At 39.9% G+C, this 18,594-nt stretch overlaps 1 protein-coding gene across 1 annotated transcript in view; it reads right to left on the bottom strand.

Annotated features, from left to right (window-relative positions):
- The window catches only part of LOC119742519 (ATP-dependent RNA helicase TDRD9-like), a 61,468-nt gene that overhangs the window by 6,719 nt on the left and 36,155 nt on the right, over window positions 1-18,594 (bottom strand). Inside the window, exons 29-35 of the mRNA XM_038218478.1 lie at window positions 18,439-18,570; window positions 13,969-14,088; window positions 12,716-12,786; window positions 11,715-11,921; window positions 10,567-10,705; window positions 9,618-9,733; window positions 8,698-8,764 (exon numbers count right to left, since the gene is read on the bottom strand). Of these exons, the coding sequence (XP_038074406.1) occupies window positions 8,698-8,764; window positions 9,618-9,733; window positions 10,567-10,705; window positions 11,715-11,921; window positions 12,716-12,786; window positions 13,969-14,088; window positions 18,439-18,570 (852 nt within the window). The remainder of the gene's footprint in view (window positions 1-8,697; window positions 8,765-9,617; window positions 9,734-10,566; window positions 10,706-11,714; window positions 11,922-12,715; window positions 12,787-13,968; window positions 14,089-18,438; window positions 18,571-18,594) is intronic.

Below are 18,594 nucleotides of genomic sequence, written 5' to 3'. Positions count from 1 at the left end.
AGAAATGAATGAAAACAAAAATTAAGGACTGACGAATCAAAGACATAAAAAAGCAAACAAACGAACAAAAAACAAGAACAACCTTATTACCAAACAAAAATATGAATAATCAAAAATGAAAAAAAATCTGAGCCACAAATATCAATCATGACAGGTATTTGAATGACAAACAAGAGGTTATTTTTGCTAACCTCGAAAGAATGCTGGCCTCAAACACATTTCCGTAAACTAAATAATATGTCATTTATGTACACCAAAACAAATCTGTTAAAAATTTGACACATGTGGAACGAAAACATGTAGTGTGTTTATATTCCCATAGAACTACTGGCACTCTTGATGCTTGTTTCATGCTGCTCATCAAATTTTCCCCACACACGCTTGGCCACTTCATAATCGTAAAGTGTTCTCAAAATGGCACGGATGATTTGAAAGGGGTGGGGGGGGGGGTGGGGGTAGAAACAAAATAAAATATGAGGACAAGAGGAATGTTGAATCAGGCAATCCAAACTGAAATGTACAGGGTGATTCAGAATGATCTGGACCCAGATTAAAGAAAGCATTCAAAATATGTAGCTATTATCAAAACAAGTGCAAATGAGATATGTTACAGGCTGGTATTTTGGACATATTTGGTGAAAGTTTCATCCATTGTACCATTCTGAAGAAAAGTGCTAGCAAAAAACACATGCTAAAATACTCTGACCACGGTTCCATGGTTCAACAAATTGATTAAAATCGCGTACTGATGTGAAGCAGTGTAGTAACAAATAAAAATAATGAAAGGTTTGCGGAAACACCATGTGCGAATAATTTCTCAACTAAGAGAATGGTTCTGAAAGAACCAGAGGTATAAACTCTGAGTTTATACCTCTGGTTCTTTTCAGAACCATTCTCTTAGTTGAGAAATTATTCGCACATGGTGTCTCCGCAAACCTTTCATTTTTTAGTATCTCCACCATGCAAAGCCTCAAATCTTACTTAACAAATAAAAAGCTAGTCATGGTGACTGACTCACTTGAAGTTATTGACACATTTAAAAAAGGCAAAACCAATTCCGTGTGCAGATTGGAATATAAGCCACTTCAATGAAAATGGCATAACTCCTCACCACAGCCACTAATTTGAAAAATTCATAATTCCTGTGGAATACAAGGTAATAACCATATGAAACACTTATTTTTTTCTCAGTTCCCTGAATTTTATTTGTCACGCATATTTATACACATGCACAAATCAATGAGTGCGTTTACATTTACGTGATGAAATTGTGCGACTTATCGTGTAAATTTCAAAAATCGCGCAACATGTCGAATATTTGTTCGTTCACACGCGCATGTGCGATATTGCCGCGAGAGATAGTCGTTGCAACAAAATCACACATGTGTGAATAGGCCTTGTGAATTGTTGATTGGTGCCAGACTATTCATGCGTTCCAATCCTCGCTTTCAATTTTCAACATGAGTGTATGATTAATCACAAATTTTAAATTATTCATCGGAGCAGACTAGTATTAATTTGTAATTAGCCCGTGAATAAGGCCTATAGATAACACGTGAATCAACTGTTCAGTCTGCATTAGCTTCCCTGTTGAAAAAAATCTTCAGTGCATGGGACTGCAAGATCGCACTGCCAACCAACTTACAAAAAAATGAAATATTTTTGGTTTAAAATGCAAGACAATGTCCATTTTAAACTAGGTTGGGTGGCACCACTTTTTTTTTTCAAATAGAAATATTTGAAAATGGTGAGCTGAAACACGGTTTTGTTCATGGCCATTTGAACTTCTAAATTTCCATTCTAAATTTTTAGAATTAAGAACCTGGGTGGCAAATGGAAAACATATTCAAAGGCACAAGAGAATATTTGTATTTGACAAGCAATTTTTTGGGGGTTAAAGGTACAAATATAAGGTTCCTATGTCACAATGCGCATAAAATGGCAAGCTTTTCTAATATAGAATTGTGATAATTCATATTGTATATTAATTTTTGAAACAAGGCGATTGTGAGTGTTCTTTTTTGTTGTTACGATAGCATTTTTTTTTAGAATAAGCACGAAAAATGGCCTACAGCCAACATGAAACTATTATAAGATGGAATTTTGCGTCGGGTGACATAAATCAAATTAGGTTTTGCCCTTCACCGACGTTTAAACACTGTATACTCAGTGTGTTACCTCCCGAGTGAAAGCTTTTTTTTTTTCCAGCTTTCACTCGGGAGGTAACACACTGAGTATACAGTGTTTAAACGTCGGTGAAGGAACATGAAACTAACAATACCAAAGAACGTCATGTTTTATCAAAACAGAAAATCTTTTGGACAGCCCATTGTCCAATCAGCCTTGGGTTAATCAATCAGTTCAGACTCCGAAAAAAATCCCTTGTTTAAATGACATGAGCCATGACTAATAATTACAAAATATGAACTACCAGGACATTCCTCACATTTTATGGTTTTCCTGTTTGGTTCTCATTACTCTGTGCTAAATGGAGTTACTATGGCAACAACTCAAATGACGCAAACAGCTAACGAGGGCCTACTCTCAATCAAGGGACCACTGAAACCAGTTAAGTGGATTCCAGGAATGTTTTCTTATTGAAGCTGGAAGACTCTGAGCATTAGGACTAATTTGGTTTCAGACATGTGAACATGATGTATTCATTTTCCATTTATTGGACTGCGGAGTTCTGTTGAACGACTGCAATGGTCAGTCAGTCTTTCATATGTGTGGTACCTCAAAATGGTTTCAAATATCAAACTAAGCTCCGCCACTTTGAACCATTCTGTAAATTTCTGAAATGTTGCCAAAAATGTCAATAAAATTCCCACTTGTTTCAAATTAGGGATAATTGTCAATTTTATAAAAAAGTCTGAAAATGAATGAGAGGTTTGAAAGATGCATTTCTTTCTGTACTGATAATGTCTTTGTCTCAGATTCAAAAAGTCTGATTTCAGACACAAGTCTGAAAAATCTGTAATCAATCCTCCTCATTTTGTTCCAAACTCATGATTACTGGCTAATAAATTATGCTAAATTAAAACCAATCTAAAGCTCCACAGTCTAATTCGATTAACAATTTTCAAGTCTATTTTTTTCATGACCAAATGAAAATCTTGCACAGAAGTCAACGAATGCTTTAGATTTTTTTCTTCCAAATATAAATGTAACACAAATTCTTTCAATGCAATAATGTTAATTTTAAATCTCTTTGCTTCAACTGAAAAGACAGAAATATTATAAATCATGTTCATAATGTTGCCACACCGAGGACATATTTCCAGCTCCCCCTAAATTGCAGTGCACTAATTCTTTGCATACACAAAGAAGTACAATGTGCAATATTTGTTTACCTACCACTAATTAATTTGAGCTCACCCATTTTTCAAGTCCGTGACATACATTTTAGCAGAAACACTAATGTAGACTTCGACAATTTGTTTCAGCACTCAATTTTCAAAGTCGCTTATGATTTTATGAAAGTATGAGCGTGAATGAAGGTCATATGGAACAATATAGTGTGCCCTGAAGACAGAAAAGGCAACCAGGTTTTGGGGGCTGAGTACTCAGCAATCAAATAAATGTATTTGGTAATGTATCAATCCTCAGGCCTTCCTCCGTCTTTTGACACCAAGAAAGCAACAGCATCGTCACGCCCCAGTGGTCATAAACAGTTTGAAGAGATCCTTCCAAAAATGGCTTTGGTCATGCCTCTCTTGAATGAAAACTGTTGGTGGAAACCATAGACATATAATAAAACCTAGACACGACATTTGCTATTTGCGCCTGTGAGCAAAATGCTGCGCGTATAGAATAACTAAGAAGTATGCGCGTAAATCGGAGCCATATGCATGACAATCGCACATCGCGTAATTAAGCCGCGTGACGCAGCCCGTTTTGCTCACAGAATTTACAAAGTAAAAGCAGATAATGTCGTGTCTAGGTTTTATTATATGTCTATGGTGGAAACCTGATGAAAGGGGAAGGCTACTTGAATGGAAACCTGAATGGGGAAGGCTACTTGAATGGAAACCTGAATGAGGAAGGCTACTTGAATGGAAACCTGAATCGGAAACCTGAATGGGGAAGGCTACTTGAATGGAAACCTGAATGGGGAAGGCTACTTGAATGGAAACCTGAATGGGGAAGGCTACTTGAATGGAAACCTGAATGGAAACCTGAATGGGGAAGGCTACTTGTATGGAAACCTGAATGGGGAAGGCTACTTGAATGGAAACCTGAATGGGGAAGGCTACTTGTATGGAAACCTGAATGGAAACCTGAATGGGGAAGGCTACTTGTATGGAAACCTGAATGGGGAAGGCTACTTGAATGGAAACCTGAATGGGGAAGGCTACTTGAATGGAAACCTGAATGGAAACCAGAATGGGGAAGGCTACTTGAATGGAAACCTGAATGGGGAAGGCTACTTGAATGGAAACTTGAATGGAAACCTGAATGGGGAAGGCTACTTGAATGGAAACCTGAATGGAAACCTGAATGGGGAAGGCTACTTGAATGGAAACCTGAATGGGGAAGGCTACTTGAATGGAAACTTGAATGGAAACCTGAATGGGGAAGGCTACTTGTATGAAAACCTGAATCGGAAACCTGAATGGGGAAGGCTACTTGAATGGAAACCTGAATGGGGAAGGCTACTTGAATGGAAACCTGAATCGGAAACCTGAATGGGGAAGGCTACTTGAATGGAAACCTGAATGGGGAAGGCTACTTGAATGGAAACCTGAATGGGGAAGGCTACTTGAATGGAAACCTGAATGGAAACCTGAATGGGGAAGGCTACTTGTATGGAAACCTGAATGGGGAAGGCTACTTGAATGGAAACCTGAATGGGGAAGGCTACTTGAATGGAAACCTGAATGGAAACCAGAATGGGGAAGGCTACTTGAATGGAAACCTGAATGGGGAAGGCTACTTGAATGGAAACTTGAATGGAAACCTGAATGGGGAAGGCTACTTGCATGGAAACCTGAATGGAAACCTGAATGGGGAAGGCTACTTGAATGGAAACCTGAACGGGGAAGGCTACTTGAATGGAAACTTGAATGGAAACCTGAATGGGGAAGGCTACTTGTATGAAAACCTGAATGGGAAAGGCTACTTGAATGGAAACCTGAATGGGGAAGGCTACTTGAATGGAAACCTGAATGGAAACCTGAATGGGGAAGGCTACTTGAATGGAAACCTGAATGGAAACCTGAAAGGGGAAGGCTACTTGAATGGAAACTTGAATGGAAACCTGAATGGGGAAGGCTACTTGTATGGAAACCTGAATGGGGAAGGCTACTTGAATGGAAACCTGAATGGGGAAGGCTACTTGTACGCAGAAGCAGGAACGTCATCATCAAACTGTATAAATCCCTAGTACGGCCACATCTGCACTACTGCATGCAAGCTTTGAATCACCACATGGTTAAAGATAAAGTTGTACTACAGAAGGTCCAAGCCCGAGCTACCAAATTGATCCTGAGCCTGCAGCACTTGCCATATGAAGAACAAATAGCCAGACTTAATCTGGAAGACAGAAGGAGACGGGGTGACCTCATGGAAACATTCAGAATGGTAAACCAAATTGATAAAATCAACCCGGACACCATGTTCAAGAATGCCGACTACAAAGGAACCAGAGGGCACTTTCAGAAATTCGCAAAAACCAGACCAAATCGCAACATAAGAAAATACTTTTTCAGCCAGTGAGTCATTGACGACTGGAATAGTCTGCCAGAGAACGCTGTATCTGCACCCAATCTCCTCAGTTTCAAAATCCAACTAAAAACACAAATGGGTTTATAACCCTGCCACACAAGCTGCCAGAAGAGGACAGAAGTGAAGTGTGGCACTTCAAGGTAAATTCAAGGTAAATACTTGCAAATGATAAACGATGTTGTATGCAACCTCACTATCATCGCAAAGAGGATGGAGTTTTCAAAAGGATATGGTGGGCTCAAGATGGGGCACCTCCTCACTGCAGGGTCATCACCAATATTTCAGATAAAAAAAACCTTGAGAAATCTTTCCTACAGAGTCCACAAACTGAATTAATTGCCAAAGTGACTCAACGTGCAACCTAATAATTGAAGAGAAATCTAAAATTATATTAAATTATGAATTATTATGAATCATTAGATTTTCTCTTCATCTTTTTTTTTCAGATACACTAAAAAAACTTTGAGATTTCTTTTAACAGGGCCCACTAACTGATTGAATTGCAAACGTGATTAATTGTAACCTAAAAATATATTATTGGTGCAACCTAAAAATGTATCATCCGTGCTTCCATGAACACAGATGATTTAAGTCCCTCATGCTTACAAATTATACAAAAAAAATTAAATTGGAAGCCTACAGTACAATCTGTTACGATGCGCTGGACACTTATTTTGAGTTTGGCTGATGCTGTGCTCAGTGTATCAGACAAAGCAAAGTCACAAAGGGAATTTCAGTGCAATGTAATTATCACTGCATATTCTGATATATCTCTGCAAGTTACTGCGACTGACTGGCCAGCGCATGCAGTTATTACGCCCTACGTAAAACAAGACTATGCATATCAACTAAATCTGGTCCCAGAATACACAAATTCTACTCAATTGATTCAAAATGGCTACATGCAAACGGGAAAAGTGTCATCCACGTTTGCAGTTGGCATGGCGACTTTACTTATATGCCTACATATGTACCATGGACCGTTTTACGGACAAATCGGAAGTGTGCGGTGAAGCTAGACTTGTGCTACAAACAGGGATTTCGTGCAGCGCAAAATGTCCCACAATGCAGCGTAACATGTACCTTCAACTGTACATAACTCGGTCTGTAAAGTGGTGTTCAAAAGTGAGTCGGGCATTGAGAAAGTCGGTGAGCCACAAGGTACCGGGTTACCAGTCTAATACACAAGTAACACAGTTAGTCGGGTACAAAGACGACACTATGCTGCAAAAATGGGCTATAACTTGACGTTTTTGTATGGGTCATTCTAGAAATTTAGGGTCCAAAGTCTGACATTTTTTCAGTCCTTGTTACCTTGGTACTTTGCCATTCAAGCATCATTTAGAATGATTTCAAACAATTTTTGATTTGTTGGGTAGGTAGTTTGCTGCTCATAATCACTCTTGGTGGACGACTGCATTAAAGAGTGCATCACAATTATAAAATCAAAGATGTCAGATGTATCAGGGTCGGGAAAAAAATGGACCCCAACTTTATTAAAATGACCATAAACTATCTGAATATTGCAAAACCTTCAAGAGTAATTGATGGATTCCAGGTAGTTGTGAGCTCAAATTATAATTAGCCGTCAGGGAGCACTGTAAGCATCCATCAGAATAAATAATAAATGAAAAATGTCTGCCAAATGGATCCATCTTTCATCCAAATGGCCTCAGGTTTTGAAAGGAGACAATGGAACGATAAATTTTTTGAGCACCATGGTGAACAGATGCAGTATGGGGAGACACAATGGAGCCGTTATCTTCTCATGAATATTTATGAACCAGCGGAGTAAAAGGCAATAAATGACAACCACCGTTGCAAAATGGAAATGAAAAATGGTGAAAGGGGGGGGGGGACCAAAACTGTTTGTACTTGTTAATAAACAATTGATGTCTATCCCTTCTTGAACATACTGAAAATTATTGACTGCATCCTTCAATGCCGATGTCATTTGGGTATATTTTTTCTGGGGATCTCGCATAATTATGCAATTTGGAAGTCATATTGTATAACTAAGAATCGATCTGTAACAATGCTGTGGCTTAGTCAGTTATGTTTCCAATAATTTAATTGGTTATGGGTCATTACATAAATTAGGGGTCCACTTTTTTTTCTGTCTCTGTCACATCTGACATCTATGTTTTTATAATTCTAATGCACTCCTTAACCCTCCTGTCGTTTGAGAAATCACAGACAGTCAAAAAAAATCATGGCTCTGCTAACCACGGAATTCTGCATTTATGATCAAAATTTTTTGCTTACAGTGCTAGCAGAAACATTCTGCGCTAACCCTGAAAGCAAAAGGATCCTTAGTTACAGGATGTATGCATGCGCAGAAGCCAAAATTCCTCGCTACGCAGTGAAATACGCTTACCGTAAGCACATACGGTAAGCACATATATTTCGCTAACAGTAAGCAGAGCCAAGAAAGTGGGCCCTGGTCCCAATTACATGAAACTGAAGAGCTGAAAATATTGATACATCAAAGTCAGTTAGCAAGGGAAATGAAATGACATTTTAGCTGGTAACCATCTTTGTTAATTGACCAAAAAAAAGGGAAAATATACATATGTATGTAATTACACAAAGATACCTCAAGAAAGTTTTCTTCTTCTTCTTCTTCTTATGATTCCTCTGAACAGTTCAACTTGAGCAACACTCTTTAACATTTTCACTCGCGAACTAAAATGGGCAGTTTTATGGACGAATTCGGGCACATGATCACTGTACACTCACGAGGCCCTCTTGCGGACGGAGAAACCATTGTGCATGCTATTGTACAAAGCAACTGCCCCGTGATGGATTACCTGAACAATAGCTAGCACAATGCTTTTGCCATTGAAGGGGGCCTTCGTGATAGAATTGCTAGCGTGCCCTGATTGGTCTTCATGGGGACAGAGGGAGTTGTATGCACCCTAAGGGCCCAAACCCTCTTTCTGTTCAAATATTTCATCGTTGTGAACTCACCTGATTCCATAGGTACGCCCTGCCGTAGTGAACCGGTTCGGCTGGTTCCCTTTTCTTCTGCAGCAATCTGTGCACAAAATAAACTAGTTTACTCCACGTCATGTCAATTAGCTTTTATATTTAAAATCGAAAGATTGACTTTTAATAACGTTACATGCTAAGCCCATAGTAAAGGTGGTCCTAGATCACACACGATTCTATTCAGTTGACTCAGTATGGCTATTCACTGAAAGTATTTTTATGCATCTAATATGTGGACCGGATTTAGCTCATTCATTGGCGTTATGGGATAATCATATACGATAGCACTGCCCGGCTTACATGTAATAGTCAGTCAGTGAGATAGGCACAAAGAAGACATTAGGCTGGCCCTCGGGGATCAACAAAAATAGTAAATGTTAGAGGAGCTTACATTTCAAACAAAGCAGAATCTATACATGGTGAGTAAAAAAAACCGAAACCCAAATGTCGGGACTATTGTTTTATTGAAGTTCTGCATGTACCACTTTCAAAATCTAGTAAATAAAAGCCCAATTCATAAACTTTCTTTTAGAACAAGAATCATTCAAATCAAATAAGAAAGCTTATGAATTGGGCTTTCATATCCTAGATTTTGAAAATGCTTCATGCAGAACTAAACAATGGTCCCAACATTTGGGTTTCCCTTTTTTTTTTTACTCACCCTGTATACTGTTATACTGATTGAAATGTCAGGCCTTTTTCAGGGCTACAGTAAACAGTGAGCTGGCAGTTTCTATTTCACAAGCGGACACATTTTTCAAGAACTATTTTCCGCTTTAACAGTTGAAACCTCCCTCACAACTCCACTTTCCACTTTCCATTCTTCTGTTGGTATCAAACAACGCAATTGTGGGTTTTGCCACAATTGCAGAGCATGAAGTTCATGAGACAGGTCTTACTTGAGTAACAGTGCTTTGGCCTCCAACTGAATCTTGTCGACCGCTGACGACCCCCAACCTGCAATAGCATTCTGGGAACCGATGGCAAGATTTATGGCAAGACGGATCCCATTGATCTAAACAGGGTAAAACAGAGTGACAATTTCTTGTTAGAAAATCACGTGCAAAGATTTGCCAGTGGAGATAAAGGCAATTGTAACATGCCTCTTGCTGGTTCTTCATCCTGGTTGGCTGAAACACGGTCACGTGGGGTTTACTAATATAGGCTACTGCATGAAATTTGTTTCAGTGCAAACTAGACGCGCGTCAAGACATTGCGGGCGCATAATTTCTGGAGTATAGTGCCCAATCGGGCACTGTACTCACAATTTTTGAACGGTTACCGCGCCCTCTCAAAAACCAAAAACCCAAACTCAAAAAGTTAGTCTAGGGAAACTAAAAACGTTCCTTTAATTGTTGAATTGCTTATAGATGAATTGCTTATGAGTTAATTGTTAAATTAAAACAGTTCAATTTAGTTCAATTTAGAATTTAGAAAGCTTTCTTTTCTTATGTTATATTTTGGACATAGGTGTGTTATAAAACACATATGGACTGGCGTAATTCGGTCACTAGTGCATGTCTATGCCCTCTCGGGACTGTTAGTGACCGGAAGAGGGTCCTATTTCCCTATAGGACCCTCTTCTGGTCACTCACAGTCCCTTGAGGTGCATAGACATGCACTAGTGACCTCATTGCCACTCTATGTATACTATATTTCAAGGTTAACAGAAGAAATGAATTAGTGACTGCCTCACTGCTCGTCCTCTCTGTTATAGCGCCCTCAATGGTTCATGCGCAAAGACTATACTGTCTACAAGGGACATGAATTTTCTGGAAGCCTTAATATATTCAACTCAAACTGACACTCTTAATGAAAACATCACCTGCTGTTTTCTACAAAACTTACCATGGCAATGTCGGGGCTGGTTATGAGGGTGTCAAAGGTCACCTCGATGTCATGGTCTGGCAACACGGCCCCTTTGGTCTCTGGATCATATCCCAGACCACACAGTGCGCTGGTTAGTCTGGTCTTGTTCTTATCGGCCCTGGCAAAAAAAGTTTCAAAATAATGATGGAAAACTCTTTAAGTCACAACCAGATGGAAAAAGTCGCAAGCAAACTGCAGTGGAAGTGACCAGTGGTATAGTGACATTGCATGCATGTTGCACACTTTTAAAAGCCGAGGCAAAAATGCATTTTTGCAACCCTATCCTGTCTAGGGGAGTGTGGCCTCGTGGCCAGGGTTTGTGACTCATGATCAGAGGGTCAGGGGTGTGAATCCAGCTGCTGGCTATATGTTGTGTCCTTGGGCAAGCCATTTGCCTATCTCCACCCAGGAGTATAAATGGGTACTGGCATTAAGCTGGTACGGGTAGTAACCTGCGATAGACTGACATCCCATCCAAGTCGTTTCATGCACTGAAACCGGAGATAAACGCCGGCTTTGTGGGCCATATTGGCTTGTAAACGGCTTTTTGTTGTCTAGGGTGCATTGAGTGTGCATGTGACCTGAACTAACTCCACAGTTATTGCTTCAAATTGAGTTTGCTGAATCGGTTTCAATGCTTTGCATCAACCACAGGTCTCCGTGCTAGCCCACAACACTGCCTTTGTCCGATGCCAAAATGCAGGTTTTTTTTTTAAACTTGGTTTCATACTCAGCTTTTTCTTAATTTCTGGCTTAAGAATCATCAAGAAGCATTTCATGGCCTCACCAAATGAAAATTCTCTAGATTTTGGCTGCATATTATAAGATTTGATATTCATGAAACATGGACACACTTTGAGCCAGAGTCTTAGACCTAAAAATGTCTTAACGCCAAAGCTTGTAACGATACAAGATTTTGAACAAAACACGACCAGGTATGCCCAGTAAAGCTGATCCCAGACCCAATTTGCCCAAGGTGTCTACGTAGTCATCTGAGCCAAAGTTCTGGGCCACGGTAAGGCTTATGCCATTCTATTTCACAAGTGTCAGAGAGTCAGTCAATCAGTCAGGCGTAAAGAAGACACTAGGCAGACCCTCTGGCTCTGCCAAAAAAACCCAAAGCCTACCTGAGTTCCATGACTGGGGCAAACAGCATGCAGACTAAGGCAGGTAGATCCGGTATGTTTGGCATTAAGGTGGTGTCTCTAGCTAGCAGCGTGTTGCCCGCGTGGTTCAGACCCACGTGAGCCGCAACCATCATCTTGTCAAACTTCTCCTCGGGGGCGCTGCTCAGGGCGACTGAGTTGACGCTATCCCTCTCCACTTTAGTTGCTCTGGGCATTAAAAGTACGTAGGATCATTTCAGGGGCGGATCCAGGAATTTTTGCAGGTTTTTTTTTTCATCAGCAAACAATTGTGAAATGTAGACAGGTTTTTTTCTCCGGACACTTGGGGGGGGGGGGGGGGGGCGCTGGTACCGTATTTTAATAGGGGGCGTTGTTCAAATTCAACATTATTAACACTAGATTACACAATGGTGTACAAATACCACTTATCTAAACTGCCTCTGTCCGTATTTTGAACAGGCGGACATTATACCAGAATAATTTTTTTGGGGTGTCAGAGCAGGGGGCATTACTTTTTAGGAATTTCTAGGACCAACATTTTTTTTTTTACAGAGCTGTTGTTTTTTTTTACCCCCAACCCCCCCGGATCCGCACCTGCAGTTCCTTTTGTGCATTTTTCCTTTCGTTTGTTTTGTAACAAATTTTCTAAAAGGCTTAAGCAGGATGCATCACAATTAACCTAGTTCAGTTTCAGCTCAGTGGACATGATACATTTTGAGAAAGAGAGAAATCCTACGCATGTTATGGTCTTGTAGTAGATTCCGTTGCTAGTGCTTCCAATTCAAAATTTGCTGTTTCATCTTTCTTAATTGCACCCTCTCGTGTGCAATCCTTAAATCAGCATTTGGGACATGATTCTCAATCAGGTGGTTAGTGTAACATTGAGTACTTTGCAGCGATTTATGCAATTTTTTTTTTCAGGAAATTTCAGAAGTAACTCCTTTTGTTTCAATCACAATTGTTTAACATTTTTGCTGAAGGCAACTAGCAACACAGCTTACTTGAGTCTTCCAACTCGGGTCATACTGCCAAAGCTGAACTCATACGGACTGTTGGGACCTCGCAGAAATGCCTGGAGCAGAAGTGGGAAGAAAAGTGAGATAGTAACTAAATGAGTTGCCGAGTGGTACAGCTCAGAATAATTAGTGAGTTACATTTCAGAACTGCTGTAGACTTTTGGTTTAATAATGGAGTCTTATATAGCGCACGTATCTACCAACAATTAGGTACTCAAGGTGCAGGAAATTATGTCTATTATCAGAGAAAGGTAAATAAAGTTTATGAAAAACTTGAGACCCATTATGTAGCACCTTATAAGGGTTTACAAGGTGCTGCGGCGCATATTGCAGCCACTGCCAGAAACACCGGGGCAAACCCCTTCTCTTAGCGATAAGTGTAACTGGGTTCTTTAACGTGCATTACACAAAACACGGGAACTACAGCTTCACATCCCATCCGAAGGACGAAAGCAATAATGGTAAAGTGCCTTGCTCAAGAGCACGAGCACCGTTTTCCCATGGTCAGGATTCGAACCCATGTACCATGGCACACGAGTCGAACACCGTAACCATTGGACCACACCATCCCACACATGGTTTATAGCCAATCAAAACACCCAAGAAAATTGAGGGAACTATACAATTTTGCGGATCTTTTTCCTGAAAGTATCTGAACACAGGACTGAGGGGAGGAATAAATCCAGGGTGGTTTGGCCGCGGACGGTGAATTAGTCGCTAATCTCGGAATGTGCAACTCACAATTCCCAGGGAAACTACTGAATATAGGTCACGTATGATCAGCCTGAAACCCAATCCATTAAGGAGGCACTGATGATTAGATTAAGCCAAATTCAATTTTTGTTTTGTGTGTGGTTGTAAAGTGAGTCTGCCTTTACAGTTTCATGGAAGAATATGTTTTCTCCAAAAATGGAATATTTCCTTGATTTTTGAACTACCAGGGAAGGGAAGGAATATGATATTTAGAACTTAAAGGCAATATACAACATTTGCTTTTGCTGTAATTTTCAGAAATGGATAGATTTGGGGGTGAGTATTTCACAGCAAATATTGTTACACTGACCTATTTAAGGTTTTGTGCTCATAAATGCTGGAAAAAAGAAAAGAAAAAAAAGCTGTTCTTGTAGTCTGGTTACCTGACCCTACTTCAGACTAAACAGAGCAATTTATAGACATTGGGCAAATGTCAGGACAGGGAACCAGATTAGCTGGCTTGCAGGGGTTCTTATTGCACCTACCTTGCCCCTTGGCCTGGCTCTCTGCTCACTGGTTCCCAGCAGTGTCGCCCGGGGAACCTCCACCCAGCCGGAATCCACAAACTTGTAGTCGGCTTCTTCTTGCCTCTGTAGATTGTTCAGCTGTAAGCGCAATAGATTTTTCAGATAATAAGTAACCATCAATTCAATCAGACACAATTTTTTATTTTCAATTTGTAGATCAAATAACGTGTAAAATAAATCTAAACTGTTCTTCACCAATTACCACTTGATGCAGCAAGAAAACCATAGAGCGCTTGGGTGGTTTTGGGCAGTCTAGGGCGTAACAGGAAGGGCGCTTTGGGGCGGTACAGGGACTCATGTGTTAATTCATTAAAATCTCCTGTAGGGTTAGTATTAAATAATAAAACAAGATGCATTAACCCTAACTCCCTAGGCATTTTTGCTAGGATGCAACCTCAATCCTGCAAAATCCTCCAACTGCCTCCATGTAAAAATTGCATACAGCCTCAATCCTGCAAACTCTTCCGTTATTTCTTGAATGTGACGGAGGATTTCAAGTATAATTTAGGCCTAAATGTATGCATGGCTGAGCATAAACAACACAAGGTCCGGCCCAAGACCTTGACACAGTGCTTCCTCCAAAATCAGCCACACATTTTTGCCATGTAGCCTCAATCCTGCAAAATCCTCCATTTTGCAAAGAGTATTTTGAAGGATTTGGAAAGGTTGGGGTTAATTACTGTATTATTTTGAATTACTACATGTATGTATAAGGCAACTCTCAAAATTCCCACACGGGAAACCATCATTTCTTTACCCTCAACAGCAAAGCTGTAAATTTCGTATATCTGCCTTGCTAAGTTAGCAATGTAAGATGACCGCATTAGATAGCTACATCTTTATTTGTTGCACATGTTGTTGAGTTACATTACACACTGAGTGACTTCATGAAAACTTGTTGCACAATTGTATGCAAAAAAGGGGAGGATCACGACTAGCCTGGTTAAAAATTATTCAATGAATAAGATTGGGTATCTGAAATTCTAATGGTAATTTATTTTGACCAATATGTTCATATTTTGAATTATTCATGAGAAAATTGTCTAACTTTAGACCTCACTCAGTAACAGACTAAAATGTCCCTTTCAACTAAAAAAAAAGTTTGACATAAAGATTTAAGTTTCAGGAATTAACCCTAACTCCCTAGGGGGTGTGCAAAATTATATTAAAATTGGAGGATTCAGGACTGTTAGGGCTATTGAAAAACATTAAATAAATAATAGTATATTTGGCCGAAAAAAAAAAGTCTCCGGGTATGGAGCTTGCCCAAAAAGTGGTGCGGCGACGCGGCTTTTTTTTTTTTAACCTGATTTTTTGCTTCAAATGTGTGCTGACGACTGCAAATGGTGCCCGACTAAACTTAGTGCAAATATATGGGAGTCCAGAGAGGCCACATAAAGGTTATTCTCGACCATAACCCAATCTAAAAACACGTTAAAATTGTGCAGCAGCAGGATTCCAGTCAAACCAGTGAGTTTGGCGGTTTTGAGACATCATCTTTCATTGAAAAAAACTTTTTCATTTTGCCGACGCGCATGGCTACGGCGACGCGCGCGCATACCAGAAACCGGAGACTTTTTTTTTGGCCTTACATAGTTGGCATTACAACAAATAAATGAAGCTACAATTCTGGCACAAAACGGAACAAAAATAAAGCCAGTGGCATATGCCGCGAAGAGAAACATTAACTTCGAAACTGTTTCTCCTGATGATCTCCACGGACTACTACATCCCTAGAAATCCTTCTACAATTAGTTTGACATTCACAAGACCTTTTCCCTCCCCCTCAAGGCAATTGAATACGCTGGAAAATTTATCTGGGTCCCACATTGTAGATGTTTCGGTTCATCTTGTTTATTAGTCCAAAAGCCTTGAAGATGCAAAAAACGTTATTTCCTAGGGACCCCACATTTGGAGATTTACACCGTACGTGTGATTAATTCTTGTCAGCGTTAACAGCCCGAGGGAACGAACAAAGCCAGCGTGACTCGGCCGCGAAGCAGTCGCTAACCTCCAAAGTCACAACCCGCAATTCCCAAGGAAGGACTGAATATAGGTCATGTATGATCGCTCCGAAACCCAATCCATTAAGGAGGCACTGATGATTAGATTAATCCAAATCGAAAACCTTTTCTTCTTTTCCGGCTGTAACGCGAGTTTGCCTTCACAGTTTCACGGAAGAAACAACATATTTTTTCCCCTAAAAATAGAATAAATCCTCTGTTTTCAAACAAGGAAGGAAAGGAATCTGATAAGTAGAACTCAAGGGAGCACACTGATTACTGTTTTCCTCCTTGTGAAGAAGAAGTGGCTGGGGTTTTTTCAATTTGAAAAAAGAGTGTAAAAAACTTACTTCTTAAAAAAAAATATTATTTGATGTTTTTTGGAGGCCTAAATATGAAGTCAGGATATCCATGTAAATTTACATTCAATTTTCATCAAAATATTTATTTTATGCCACTTACGAAGTGCAGGTAAACAGTGTTTTAAAAGAGTGTACTTCAACTGCCCTAGTATTATCTTGAGCAGAGTATACTGTATTGCATCCCTATATTTAACCTCACTTCTACCTGTAAGTACTTTTTCATTATCCAATTTACTCACCAACGTTCACCGATTTATCTAATCCTACACAATTCTGGAAAAATATTTTTGTTGGACTTGTGTGGGTTAAAACACCAACTGAAATATCCAATTTGTCGAGTAGCTTGTACCGGCCCCAACATTTGTATCGACTATCCACCCGAAATAACCATGTACACATAACACATCACTTATCACTAAGTGATGTAACACAAGTACAGATGCAGCGGTCCTTTAGATCATAACAACACACGGACGAGAATCGTATGCCGTCACATCCACAAACGACATGACGTGAGATGTCCAAGTCCAATTAGAGTTCAATAAAAAAACACTCTTACTGCACTTAATCTGTATCCAAAGCCACCCACTTACAGCAAAGTCAGGATATTTTCTGCCCTACTTTCTCCAGAGGCCATGAAATTTTGCCAGTGTTTTAAAGAAGCAATGAGTCCATTTGTTTTCTGAATGATAAGAATATCTTCTGTTTTTTCTTGTGCATTACATACAGAGTAACGTGAGGTGTGTTGATCTAGTGAAAGCCTTTGTGTTCAGGAGAAGTGTTAACAGAATTACAAAAAGGACACAATACAAAAACCATCCCTTTCTGACTAACACACACACGCATCCACATTTTGCCTGGCCTGATGTGCACAGCCATGTACAGAACTCATTGTGTTTGTGTCTGCAGGGGCAGGTAAGCTATGAGTTATTTAAGTGCTGCAGTGCTTGTACTGTGAGAATGACTCATATTCATACTCGTGCTTGCAAGAAGAAAATACCTATACTAGTACTCGTAACAATGTATTCATATTTGTACTCATGAAAATATTCTCCCACTGCAATTTTACATATTTTTAGGTGATGTATGCAGAAAAATGACCAATTTTCTACTGTTTGGGATGCTTTTCCATTTGTCTAATACTTACTTTGACAGCAAAAAGGGCCATGAGATGACATGTATCCATTGAAATGTGCTCATACTCATGTGCTCAGTACACATACTCGTACCCAGGGGAAAATTCCTTGTACAGTGGAACGCCGCTATACCGAACACTGCTATACCGAACATTCGGCTATACCGAACATCGTCCTTGGCTCCCGGTTTTAATGTACAAAACGTACCGAACATCGTTGTTAAAAAAATCAACAGATGAACCAAAAATCTACCGGTATATATGTATTAAACACTGTTTGGGCCACTTTTAATTCCTGAACATCAAACGACCCATGGTTACATCATGTTTGAATGTTGAAGAGCAATAGATGGCCATTATGTCCCCAAGGAATACAAGGGAAAACCACCCGTTTCTGAGTTTGTGACGACTCCTCGTGCGACCGCGGAATGTGAGTAATGCCAGTTCGCTATTGAGTCAAAAGGGGGTACCGGCGGTTCAAAATCACTATACCGAACGATCATTATTGTGGATCCCAAGATGTTCGTTATAGCGACGTTCCACTGTACTAGTACTCACACTCCTACTCATTGCAAGGTACTCGTACTCACATTCGTACTCAGTACTCCTCGTATACCCACAGAAATGTACTAAATTCCAACATTTATTTTATTTTACTATGGCAGTAGAAAGGGGTATTTTTTTTTAGTGTAGGCACACTGTCTCAAGTCTTCACAAATTACTAAAACCACAAAATGACATTGAAATCTTTAATATAAACAGAGGCAAAATAAAAATAATTACAACAAACCTAAATAGCAACAATTCACTGTCCACAGAATCAGTGTCCACACATTTAGCGCCCCATTCACTGGCGTCTATCGATCCATTCATCAGAAAAAAACCTGCAAAGCGTCTAGCAAACTAGATCTGCATAAATTACAGTTACCTTGGAGACGTATGGTTCCTCCGCTCGATCCGCTACTTCTTCCCTGATCAACAGTTGATTGATGTGGAGTGAGGGTTCCTGGGAGCAGTCGTACAGATCCACGCGCAGCGTGCCACTCACCACAGAAAACACCTGCGCAAGAAAGTGACGCATGTT

Source organism: Patiria miniata, unplaced genomic scaffold (genome assembly GCF_015706575.1).
Source record: "Patiria miniata isolate m_02_andy unplaced genomic scaffold, ASM1570657v1 HiC_scaffold_6, whole genome shotgun sequence".
Taxonomy (NCBI): Eukaryota; Metazoa; Echinodermata; class Asteroidea; order Valvatida; family Asterinidae; genus Patiria; species Patiria miniata.
Note: the sequence above shows the minus strand (reverse complement) of the source record. Positions and strands in the feature narration are given on the sequence as shown.